The sequence below is a fragment of the Diadema antillarum genome, unplaced genomic scaffold (genome assembly GCF_040938485.1).
Source record: "Diadema antillarum isolate AM-2024a unplaced genomic scaffold, OU_Dant_1.0 seq00000343_RagTag, whole genome shotgun sequence".
Classification (NCBI taxonomy): domain Eukaryota; kingdom Metazoa; phylum Echinodermata; class Echinoidea; order Diadematoida; family Diadematidae; genus Diadema; species Diadema antillarum.
This window is the reverse complement of record NW_027271355.1, coordinates 636,109-648,623: the sequence shown is the minus strand read 5'-3', so window position 1 is coordinate 648,623 and position 12,515 is coordinate 636,109. Positions and strand designations below refer to the sequence as shown.

The window sequence follows — 12,515 nt, the reverse complement described above, 5'->3', positions numbered from 1 at the left end:
TGTGAGTAACATCCATGCATTTTTTCTTTTTGTTTTCTCCCCCTTCCTCTGACATGTGTGGTAATTGTTACTAATCCATGCAGTAGTCACAGTGTCTGTTGATGGTATTTGTCTCTACTATCCTGTCATGACCATGAATGAGCCCCTGGTGCTGTGCATGGTCGATGTCTGTGTTGAATTCTTTCATACATCCGTGTCCCTCTCTATCTCTGCACTACCCTTCTCTTCTTTTGCACTGTCCCACTAGGACTCGGAAGACGACAAGTGGTAGCTGCTGACAGGGCACCGGTGTTGTTGGCATGTGTTCCTCCTTCGTTAGACGACTTTTGTTGCAGTGCTGTGGTAGATAGTACTGCTACATGTGGCAGTGCTTTGCAGGTATCATGCGTTAACGTGAATAGGTGTAAAGGAGAATTGACGAATCAGCAACCATTGTGTTTTTATGCTGGTCATGAAAAAAAAAAATTATATAGTGACTGATAGGAACATATTTATGTAGTCTTTGGAAAGAGGAGAGCTGAATGAGCACTATTCAGACATACAGGAAAAAGAAAAGTGGACAATTTGACATTGCCAGACAAGATGGCATCAAATGCAGCGATTTGTGGTGAGATTTAGCAACGAAAATACCCCAGACTGTTAGTGCGACTCAATTTGCATGGAATGCCAAGCAGTGCCAGTGTAAAGCCATTTCAAGTAGGCTGGCACGTCGGGACCTTGCTTGCTACTGGCAGGCAGCAATATTGAAGCATATGTGGCGTACCTAGATGGAAAGATGGCTCCCAGCATCCAGGGAGGAATGATGGACCTCAATGGCACACTGAAACGGAGCCACCTGTGATGACATTCCGTGATGTATGCGCTGAGATAAGATTGGCATGTTGTTAGAGGTCAGTTGTGCCAGTGGGGAGCCCGCAGAGAATGCGCTGGACGAGACTTGAGAGCCAGCCCAATGAGAAGATGGCTGTTGATTGATGCAGGATAGTTATAGTGAGTGGAAGTTTGTTGTGAGACCTGTAATGCAGTCTCAATTTGTGCTTCTTTCCAAAGAGATCAGATTGCAACACTCTTCGCCATCTCTGATTGAAATGGGGTTTTAAATTTGCTGAAATTTGGTAGATATCTTTAAATGCCAAGAGCATCTTGACCTTTATAATGATGTGATGGATTACATAGCAATGCATTATATATTATGTATAAATATATATTCAGTAATTTGAGTATATAAATGTTTGTGTATAGTCAACATGCTACTAATTGCATTGTAATGTATGGGGATGATTTGTCCATACACTTGTGTTTTTCCTGAATACTAAGCAATACGTTCAGCATTGGACTGTCGTTGAGGGTAATGGCTTTTAAAGTACATTTTTGAACAGAAGTATATTCATGTATGTGCTGCTGTCAAGGCTTGGAATGTATTGACCACATGGCAGTTGAGACTGTAATCTCACACCATTGGCCTAACTTATTGCCAATTTAGGGGAGTGGAGTACATAATTATGGAGTAGCATATGCATATTGATGTCGGCGAATGCATGGGAGGTTTGATAGATCATTCTTATTTCCTGTATTGTCAAAAGGTAATACGGGGTAAATGATATGAATTATCTTCTTTGATGCATTCAGTCTATTCAGATTAAAGTTATAGGTGTTATCTTATCTTGAAGATGTAATGTAAACTCTAACACTTTTTATGTAGTGAAAGTTTGAAATAAAGATGAAGATAAGTTGTCAGTGTGTAATATATGTATTTAAGAACAGTGCATGACTTCATAGGACAAGACCTGTCATTTCACTGCTATGCCTCCCCATCTTTTGTGAGGAAAAAATTTGAAAGCCCTGTAGAAAGTCTTTTTAGAGCATTATATCTCATAGTTAAACATGTGAGTCATGGTAGTTTTCAGCATGTTTTAAGGAAGCAGTCTTAATGTCAGGGGGCTCATGGAGAGCTTCATGTGAAATCACTTGTTCAAAATTGTTTTGTATTTCCAAGGTAACATTTTCTGTATGGAGTTAAGCAGTAAGGCTGTTTTCCCTATTTTTTGTATAACTTTATGGTGTAGGAAGAAATATATGACCCACAATCCATCTTTCAAAGAATTGTGTTGAGAGTGTATGGTTTCAAGAAATTCTGTAAATGCTTCTCAAATATGGCATTTACTTTCATCACAGTTACCACCTTAATATCATGAATGTTTTGAAGTTCAGTGAAATAAAGGTAAAACTCAAATTTCTGGAAATTATGTGGTATAGGGACATTGATATACATCTGTAGCACTGCACTTAACCATACATTGCTATAGAGTAAGAGAAAACTTGCAAAATGAACACAACAAGCTTTTTGGACTCACCTATGAGTGCAACTGGTTGTGTAGATCTTAACTTAAAGAAGTATGGATCACATAACCAAGATGAAATAGATGCAGATAACTATACATCACAGATTGATTAAATATTTTGTTTGTTTATTTCATGTGTAAATGGAAGGTAAAATATGTAGAATTTGGATGTATCCCCATGATGTACAAATCCTACAAAGTATGTGTTATCAGTTTGCACCTAAGACTGTAGGACTTGGGACTCACTTTCAGATGTGTACAAATGTATGCTTCTTTGCAGTGAGCATATTGATAATTTGTGTTATGCAAGTGATTGCATATTATTTGTCCATGTAGAACTATAACCATTTTAAATGATTGTATGGTTTATGAACTCCACCAGATCACCTTTTTGAGGTGTGTTTAGATGCGGTTGATGCCATTATCAATAGATTCATTAGACTTTTGCAGGATTTACTCTAAATGTCTGTTATTATATTCTAAGTGTTGAGGTAGAACTTGATAATATTTGTTGGATCATATACATGGTATTTAACATGTATGCATGCAATTATTTATTTCAGAAATGTAAAGACTCAGGCATTTTATGTGTAGTATATGGTATCATTTCTCCCACAAATGTCTCCATATTTAATCTTAATTTCTAATTGAACTCTTACCCGGAACCTGAAGTGATGAATTTCTAATATGACTGTAATTTTGATGACATTATTGTACATAATTTTGAGAGTGTTAAGCTTTAACATTTTGCCATACTTCATTGAAGATGAACTAGTCTAGACTTTATTGTTTATGATGTATATTGATGAATGACATATTTTGAATCTGAGTCTGATGAATGTATGGTGTATTCTAGCTGGTTACATTAGGTAATCCATTAGTGAGATTTTTTGTAACTTTTTTTTTCCCCTCTTGGTTTACCCTTATGAATAAAATGTACAAAGTTAGTGTATAGCTGTGAATGTATTTTGTTTCAGTGTTTTGTGTCTCACGTTCACGGAAAGTTATTTTTATACAGTGTCTACAAAGCAATGTCTCACAGAGGATGAATTATTGAATTTAAATACTCTGCCTCATGCATATGACATGTGTATTCATGATATTTCGCTCTGTACAAGACAGCTGTGTTTATAGTTGAAACAGAAATGGAATGCATGCTATGAAATATCCTTTAGTGATTGCTCTGCTGTGAAATTTATCCTTGATGGTTCATCGTATTGCAATCAAGTTTCTCTCCTACTCCCCTCTTGTTTCCCCAAGTATGAAACAAAACTAAAAACAAGGTTTGGTAATATGTAGAGTGGATCGTGAATGATCCCTTATTCCTCTTGCCTGAACTCATTTCTTCTTTCTAGTGCTGAATCCTCTCAGAGTGGCATACTATCTGAAATGAAGGGTGTGATTTTTCTGCCAGAAAATGAACGAAGAAAGTAATGAGTTTGTGTATACCATACGCTGTGGTTTGGTTATAAGTGGCGAGGGGAGAGGGAACATTGACACAGCACAAGACTCAGAGCAGGTTACCCACCAGTAAAATTCTGTAGCTTTCGTCACTGTGTATGTGGTGCAAAACATGTTCACCAGACCAGCCACTTTAACCGGCTTCTGCCTTTGTAACTTTTGCATCATTATAATATATGTACTTCCTTTCCAGTCAGACAACTTGTGCACTGTTTTGCAGTGGTTTCAAAAGGCAGTTGAGACATTAAAAGTGGAAATGATTAGACAGATGACTCTTTGTAGACAGATGATTCTTAAAGGGATTAAAAGAAAAAGAAAATGTATGCTGTTTGTCTCTGCAATACTAACTGTGTAAGTTCACTGTGTTTAATGTGGAGTGGAATGTTGCGAGTCAGCAGATAATGTCTATTGCCTGTCTGTACACTATTAGGTTTTTATTTTGTCAATTGGTTCAAATATCTCAATGTCTGGGCATTGCATGCTGATCAGGTATGTAGACAGCAGTGTCAAACTTCTTGTAAAAGGCACAGGAAATAACAGCAATGCGTTGTATTCAAAAATACAAGCTAAAACTCACTGAAGATCAGTTTTCTTTTTCTATAATAAGATTGTAGATTGCTGTATTAATGGGTGTACATCAAGAGCAGTGCAATGAAAAAAAAAAAATCTTATAAACTTGTAAGTGGATTAGGTGTAGTGTCAGTATATGCACTAGAAGAAAAGCTTTTACAAACCTTAGGAGATCATTCTATTTATTGTGTGGTACTTAGGAGAAGAGTTATTGCGTGGGTTTTTGACAGGATTTAGGTTGAATAAACCCAATCCACTTTCATAGGGAATGCCTCATCAGCAGATTAGCAAGTATGGTGTACTTCTACTAAAAGAGTTGCTTATGACATAATATTAAATAAAACATGTCCACTCTGTTCATTCCATAACCTTGCTATACCATCTTCATTTATATAACATTTGCATTTTTTAGTCCAGCCTGCTGCTAAATGTGGGACCACCTACGTGGGTATTTCTACTATTCAATAGTGAAACTGAAAGTCCGATGTGTCAAAGTACACTTCCTGTCACTGGTTGTGATATATTTCTGTTAAACACGAAGAGTACAACCTTTTAAAGAGCAGAATGGCAAGTAGACAAAGGAAAAAGATGTGTGAGTTCTGCTGTTGGGGACTAAATAAGTTGAGGTTTTGTGAAGAGTGTTCTGGGCTTCCAGTCTACCCATAGTTGACACTTGCAAGTAATATTGGCGGAAGAAAGATGATGTGATATGAGTGAGAGTCTTGATTTGGACATGAACTGGTGTGCTGTTCATTTGGTAGTCTTTCAGTGTGTGAGCTCAAATGTCATCTTTTTGATATTTCTTTTCTTCTTTTTTTTTCTTTTTTTTTTGAAGTACTGTAGTAGGTATACAACCTTCAGCTATGAATTAGTTAGCATAAGCATCTTTCAGCCCAGACTGACTGAAGCCTTGTTTTCTTTCTTCATGTAGATTGCTGCTTACATCTGGTCCAGGAGGATATCGCAAGTTTGGTTGTTGTTTTTTGTGTCTTTGTGTCCCCCTAAGCTATTTGCCTCACATCCCTAAAAAGAAAGAGATCACTTGTGTCGATGCTATGAGGGACCGTAACATTTGACGCCTGACACCCGCACCGCATTATCCACATTAGCATATTTAATGTTCTGTCTTCTCGAATCTTTGTGTTTCTTACTACAGTGTACCAAACACCTTGAAGGTAGTAGTGACCCAGTATCACTTGTGCTATGTCACATGTGGAAGCCACTTACCCTACCAATCAAACTACCGTACCAATATGAAGCTCAAGTTGCTCTTTGGTATTTGGGTGTCATACCATACTGAGGTATCAAAGCATTTCCTACTATTTCAAATTCCTTTTCATTTTAATAATCCTCTGGACATCTTCCTACTGTTCATAGTGGAGAGTTCACATTAGAAAGTGAGAGACAGAGAGAAAAGAAAAAGAGGTTGCATTTCTAAACTGAAGATTTCACTTCGTGAACCTTATGAACATGAATTCATATGATTGGATTGGTGGGATATGATCTAAGGAATATCTCAAGCTGCAGTCATTTGGTTTTGGTTCATAAACACTGATACCCCCATTGCTCCGAGTGATAGCTACAGCATTCACATACAGATGAAAGTAAAGACATGTTTTAGAAAATACTTCTACATATACATGACAACGATATTAGACTCTGCCAGCATTTGTCCGTCTACTCAGAGCAGTAGGGTGGCCACTTAATACATTACTGCGCTGTTGGCGTTGAAAATCATCAGAATTCAAATGAAACTTGATGTACTCTTAGGGTGCATTTATGCTCAATTTGCGAAGGTAGAACCAGCATTTTGAAATGCCAATCCAAAATGCCGTTCACACAAGGAAAAACTATATGCTAATTTTTTTCAAGCTCGAGATAGAGCCGATTTCGCAAACATGCACTGCACATTGTTGAAAAACTAATAACCCCTACTTCAGTGATCTGTTCAACATATGTGAGAATCGCCGATGGTAAATGTGATTAGAAAGAATTGCCAAGCATAGATGCATCACTTTGAGCGTTTTGAGTGGGCATTTATATCAAAGTGAGATGAGACTCGACCATGTTATGAACTAATCGTCTTTCAAAATGCAAATTGTGGCCCCCAAAAAGTCGAGCATAAATGCACCCTTACTCTGACATGCAAAACATGATGAGACTTACTGGAGTGTTATGCAGAAAAAGTTTTTCTTTGTGTAGTTAAAAATAGCTTCATCCCCCAATGCACAAGAGGAATGTGTACCAAATTACTTTGTAGATTTCCAAACAGTCCACAAGGCTATGTTTGATCACTGATGTTGTTGTAAAAGTGATAGGATCATTCTACTTTTCTGTAACCTGTGAAGAGAAGGAAACAAAAGTTTCTCAAAGTTGTCTTTATGCAGAGGTGAACAGAACATGTGAAAGGATTTAATTTAATATTTCTTGTCAGTGCTAGACGATTGGTAACATCCAATTTGACAGAGTCTGCAAGCAAGGGGGCATTCCTGGGTGTGAAGTAACGTCGGATGGGCAGATGCATTTAACGTGAAATGATTTGTCGGAACATTTGGTTGTGTGGCTGATTCATGCAACACGCCCCTGCTGCATATCTTGTGTGTGTGTGTGTGTGTGGTCCAGAAGTGTGACAAAGTTCTGATTGCTTCAGATCTTTGTAATGTGTTTTGACCTCAGGTGTACCACCTAAACTCCCATATGGTTTTCTGGAATTTGCTACACCATACTTTCAGTTTTCTATTTTTCATCTAAACATGGGGAGTGTGTGTATGAAAAATACACAGTATACCATACTCAAAAGGATGTTCAGGTTCTTATAAAGCAGACAGGTGGTGTAAGGAGTTGGCAAAGTGACAATGCATTATGATGCAAATTGCAAGCAAAATACGTACATAAGCAAAATTACTGTAATTTTTTTTTTTTTTTTTTTTTTTTTTTTGCCTGGAGGAAGAAGGATGCAAAATTAGTCTCTTCAATTTCATCTTGTGGTGTTTCTAGTGTGAGTTTGGAGTATCAGTGTTGGAATTGTATGATTGAGATTATGAAATATGACTGGAACACAATAGTCTAAAATGTGTATGAAAAATCCTCTCTGCATTAGCTGTACCCAATGGACATGACGTACTGTACATGAAACATCAATTAGGATTTTCCCATTTGTGGTACACTCTGGAAAATTTTAAAATCTGAGACATTTTAGCAAGCTCCATTTCAGGTTAATTTTTGACATGGGGCATTCACAATGGATGGTCCTTTGTACAGCTGTATAAAATACATGTATTTTGTTCTATACTATGTCTGTATAAAAGACATAACAAAGACACACACTGCCCCCCTTTAGAAATTTTCCAAATGACTATCCCAACAAGGCAATGAATAGTACAGCTAGCTTTTTAATTGATGATGGTTCATTTCTGTTGTAAAAGACATCCCGGTAGGAGGTAGGAAGCCAACCTGTAATATGTAAAGGAAATACTGTGTTTTGCTTGTGGATACTGTACAAGTGGAAATTTTGGCGGAGTTGAAATTTTTGCGCATTTCGCGCAACCACAAACTAGTGCAAAAATAAAAGCAAGCAAATATTTTGCTTGCCATATGCTCCTGTGTGGGATGTCTTGATTCCGTGGAATTAAGAACACGCGAAACTCTTCTTCCCGACAAGGCGCGAAAATATCCACTTCTACAGTAACCAAGAGATACATCTACAAGATCCAATACTAGTGAGTGACAGTAAAGTGGCTTCTTTGACCTCTTCTCATACTTCTAGCTAAGAAATCTCCCTAGATAATTTGGGCATTATCTGCTTTTTCTTTAGTCCTTTAAACATTCATCTCTATGTGGCAAATACATGTAATTAAAAAGTGTGAAGTCTAAAATGGCCAATCATTTGCTTGCCAGTATTTTCTTTTTTGCAAGAGTGTTTGTGGATGGACAGGATTTTGAGACCTTTCAGTGTATGCATTCAATGATCCGTGTTTATGAGCATTTTATTTATTTATTTTTAAATGCTTGTCCTTTGACTTTCCTCTGACATTTGTAAAGCATCACAGATGGAGTGGTCACTTTACTCCGCATTTGTGCCTTTCATAGTACACGTTGGGCTTCTCTGCAAGCAAGATAATTTGAGTTGCTGTGGTATTTAGATATACATGTATAACCCATGAAGCATGATTTATGCAATGTGTGATTCAAATGTACTTAACAGTTTGGGGTTTTTTGTTTTTTGTTTTTTGTTTTGTTTTTTATTTGGGAGGGAGGATCTTGTCAATTACAGTGTACTCCAGGTGTTGGGTACATTGCTGTGGCATGTGTTTAATTAAGCTGAGTGAGGGGCAATGTATATATAGATTTGTTAATGTATAATCTGAGTAAAGTTTGCATGGTGTAAAGTATGATTGGATGCTATCAGAATTGAAGATGTTAAAAAAAAAATAGGATGATGTATCTGTTATGGTATTGGAGTCAATTTAGAAGTCTGAGTGTGTATAACTGACATTTGTATAAAATCCTAGCATAAATTTAAAAAAAAAAAAGGAGGAAAAAAAAAGACCTTTAATAGATTACAGCTGTTTGTCGAAAATCAACAAGAAGACGCCAAAAGGTTTGCAGAGTTCAAGGTGATGGAAAAAAAATATGAGCTCGTTAAGTAATGTGATGAAAGTATTCATGGTTCATGTCTTAATGTTTGCTGATGTAGACCCTCTCCTGATGTATAAAGGATTACAAGATATCCCAAGCAAACCACATATGCTTAGTGAAAATATGAAAAGTTATACATGCATTCTTTTGATATTTTCTGCAAACTAATATCCAGTTAATTGTGCAGAAGAATTGGCATATTCTAGTGTGTATGTTTCCGTGAATGATTGTAATAGCTTATGAATAAAGACACATGAAGACTTCTGTGGACTCAATGACTTTCTTGTCTTTCGTTCATTTTCCTATTTTTTACTGACTTGGTGAAATATTGTAAAATGTTACTTGATAAGGTCATAATAACACTAAAAACAATCAATAATGCTGCTTTCTCCAAATTACTTACGGGCATTTGCCCCAGAGATTAGCTGCCAACCTCAGAAGACTTGCATAAGTCTGAAGTACAAAAAAGTTCCAACTGAAACATCTCCCCGAAATTATGCAATTTGAATCATAGGGAGTCGCACATATAACAGTTACAGAGAAAATACAGTGAACTCCCGTTATAAGAAACACCATTATAATGGAACTCTACCTACAACAAAGTAAAAATTCAAGTCCCCTAATTTTTATTGTATCTACATGTATATAGCTTCACATGTTCAGCCATGACAGAATTTTGATATAATGAAAGAAAACTGCCAGTTCTAAGAATTCCATTATAACAGGGTTGCCTTCACACTTGATACATGACATGGTCACTTCATTGTCAGAAAGCAATGAACAGAAATAGAAGACCAAATTTTGCCACCACAATGAGATACACATTTAATGCAGTAGAATTAAAATTCAGTGACAAAACATTGTACGATGACAGAAACACACAATCAGTTTTAGGGCAGCATCCTAAGAAAGTGCTCTACAGGGAAGACGATTTATGGTCATGTCAAACAAAAAACAAAAATTCTTCGGACAAGTTCAGGGCACGCAGCATACACAGTCATTACTATTGGCACATAAGTGACCATGTCAAGGGCATTCAAGGCATATACAATGCCAAATAAGGGACTGCTGTTGTTTCCTCTTTGCTCACTTTGAAAAAAAGAAAAGAGCAAAGATGAGCTCACAACGCTGAACAGTGGCACTCGTCCGACGGTCCATGACCAGTAAAAATCACGTTAGTCCAGAAACTTTTCCAGGAATGGACAAGTACAAAATGGGTGCCAACTGGTCCAACAGACAGGTCTGACCAGTAGGAAAAATGGGTTACTGTGCAGCCCTGCATTTATACACTGTACCGGTATACTAATTGTATATACCCCTCGATTCAAAGCCATCTATTTCTGCATCATAAGTCAACATTTTGATATACAATGTACATGTATTCTGATTTTTTAACTTTCATGACACTGATATTCATTCAGCAAAAGTATGTTGGCAAGACATTAGTACAGTGTAACAAAGAAGCTTTATTTAGTTTGTAAAATCATCTCAATTGCACTTTGTTGTTTACACACAAAGGTAGACATTTCAGTTTATGAGAGAGTTGCTCATGAGATCAATGCAAAAGGTTCAAATCAACTCTAGATGATTTTAACACGTTAAGAACCTCCTCTCTGAAAACCTAACAGCAATGTATCTACAGTATTGCAAGCCCGAAAGCACTCAAAACTGTAAGAGACCAATGCAAGGTCAACATATTTGTGTCATTTGCTGCAGGATGAATATTTAGCAAATAATCATCGACTGCGAGGGTGATGGTACAATCTAACATTGCCCAGATGATCAGCGAGGTGTGTGTCAGGCCGAGCCGAAGGCGAGGGCTGATAGCACCTCAAGGATCACCGAGGCAATGTTACAATTGTATCCATTGCTCGAGAAATAAGAGATGATTATTTGCTTTATATCCCACATCGATTAACAAACTTCAGATTCAATAAAAATGTATTCCATCAACAAAGCAGATTTTCAGGCTGAATGTTACAACACAGGTGGTTGTACTGTGCAACCATGGTCCGCGGCACGGCGGTAGTCAAATGAACGAGACTGACGTTAGATCTGAGACAGTAACAAGCAATAATAATGTATCGATAATTGTGCAATGTGCACGGATGCATACCACTAGAACTTACTTGCTACTCGCATGACCGATAGATGTGAGCAATACCTCTATCGATTCCCATCGAGGGTATGTAAAAAGTGCTAATAACGAAAAAGACCATCACATATGTGAAAGTACCACAACATCCAATAGTACCACAACATGGATGTTGGGAGAAAAACATCTCTCAGTCACGTGTTACAAATTCAAGTAATCCTATTGGTCAAGCATACCTATGTGGGATATAATCCTTCATATCACTAACATCACTGTATTATTCACTCCAGAAACATTGTACAGTGGACTCCCCTTCTAACAAAGTCCTCGGGATCGGCAGTTTTCTTTTATTATATCGAAATTTCGTTTCAACCGAACAAATAAACAATAAAAGACATAGAACCGAGGAATGTTGCGGCCTGAATTTTTATTTCTCTGTAGCTGAAATTTCGTTATAACCGTGTTCACTGTAATGGGAGTGCACTGTACAGTGTATCACTGATTGTGAGTAGAGCTCAAGAAGAATATTCCTTCTAGAAGCTCTTAGTGACCAGCATGTCCATCAGTACACAACTCACTGTACACTCTATTAGAGTGAAACACAATAGCCAAGCACTGACAGAAAAGTAAGAACATGCCTCAAGTCTTCAATCCTACTTTACTGCTGAGCCATAACTAGGTAATCTGAAAATATATTACACTGGATTTGCTGATAAGGAAGTCTGCAGTACAAGCATTTTACGTACACCTATTAACTGTAACGAGAGAAATCTTTTGCCATGAAATTCTGAGTTGATACTCATGATAGCCTAAAAGAGTTGTGGTAATACTGACATCAACTGACACTATAAGGCCAATTATGTATCAGACAAACTTGGAATCAATTGCAAATCTCCATAATATACAGTGGACTCCCGCCATAATGAAGCCCTTGGGACCGGCATTTTTCTTTCGTTATATCGTAATTTTGTAGTTATAACTGAAAAAAATAAACAATAAAAAACAGAGAGCGGGTAATGTTGCAGCCTGGATTCTTACTTCCTTGTATTAAACCGGAATTTTGTAATAACCATGTTCGTTATAACGGGAGTGCACTGAACAGCCCTGGTATCAACATGTATTAAAGAGAAGAAAATCTCACACCTTTGGCACAAGAAGATAGCCAGCATTGACACATACAAAAAAGAAAGAGAGAAAGATGCATCTGTGATACAGTTTCAAACAGATCAACCACTATTTTGTATTTTCACTCTTATGCTATTCAATCATTGATCCATTTTTTTTCTTATAAGGAGAACCAGTGTTTCTTTTCTCATGGCTTTCTGAAAAGAGAACAAGTCTCTTCACACATATTGTGTAAAAATCCTCCATACAATGTGAGCTTGCTGCACCTTCATTCCACTCTTTGT

General features: G+C 37.1%; 1 protein-coding gene across 2 annotated transcripts in view; it reads left to right on the top strand.

Annotated features, from left to right (window-relative positions):
* The window catches only part of LOC139730918 (protein phosphatase 1B-like), a 31,102-nt gene extending 29,552 nt beyond the window's left edge, over positions 1-1,550 (top strand). For both annotated transcript variants that reach the window (XM_071641799.1, XM_071641798.1), the window contains one exon: positions 248-1,550. Coding sequence is in view for 1 of the 2 variants with exons in the window: in XM_071641798.1 (XP_071497899.1) it covers positions 248-271 (24 nt within the window). In the remaining variant the exon portion in view is untranslated. The remainder of the gene's footprint in view (positions 1-247) is intronic.
* The last annotated feature ends 10,965 nt before the right edge of the window (positions 1,551-12,515 follow it).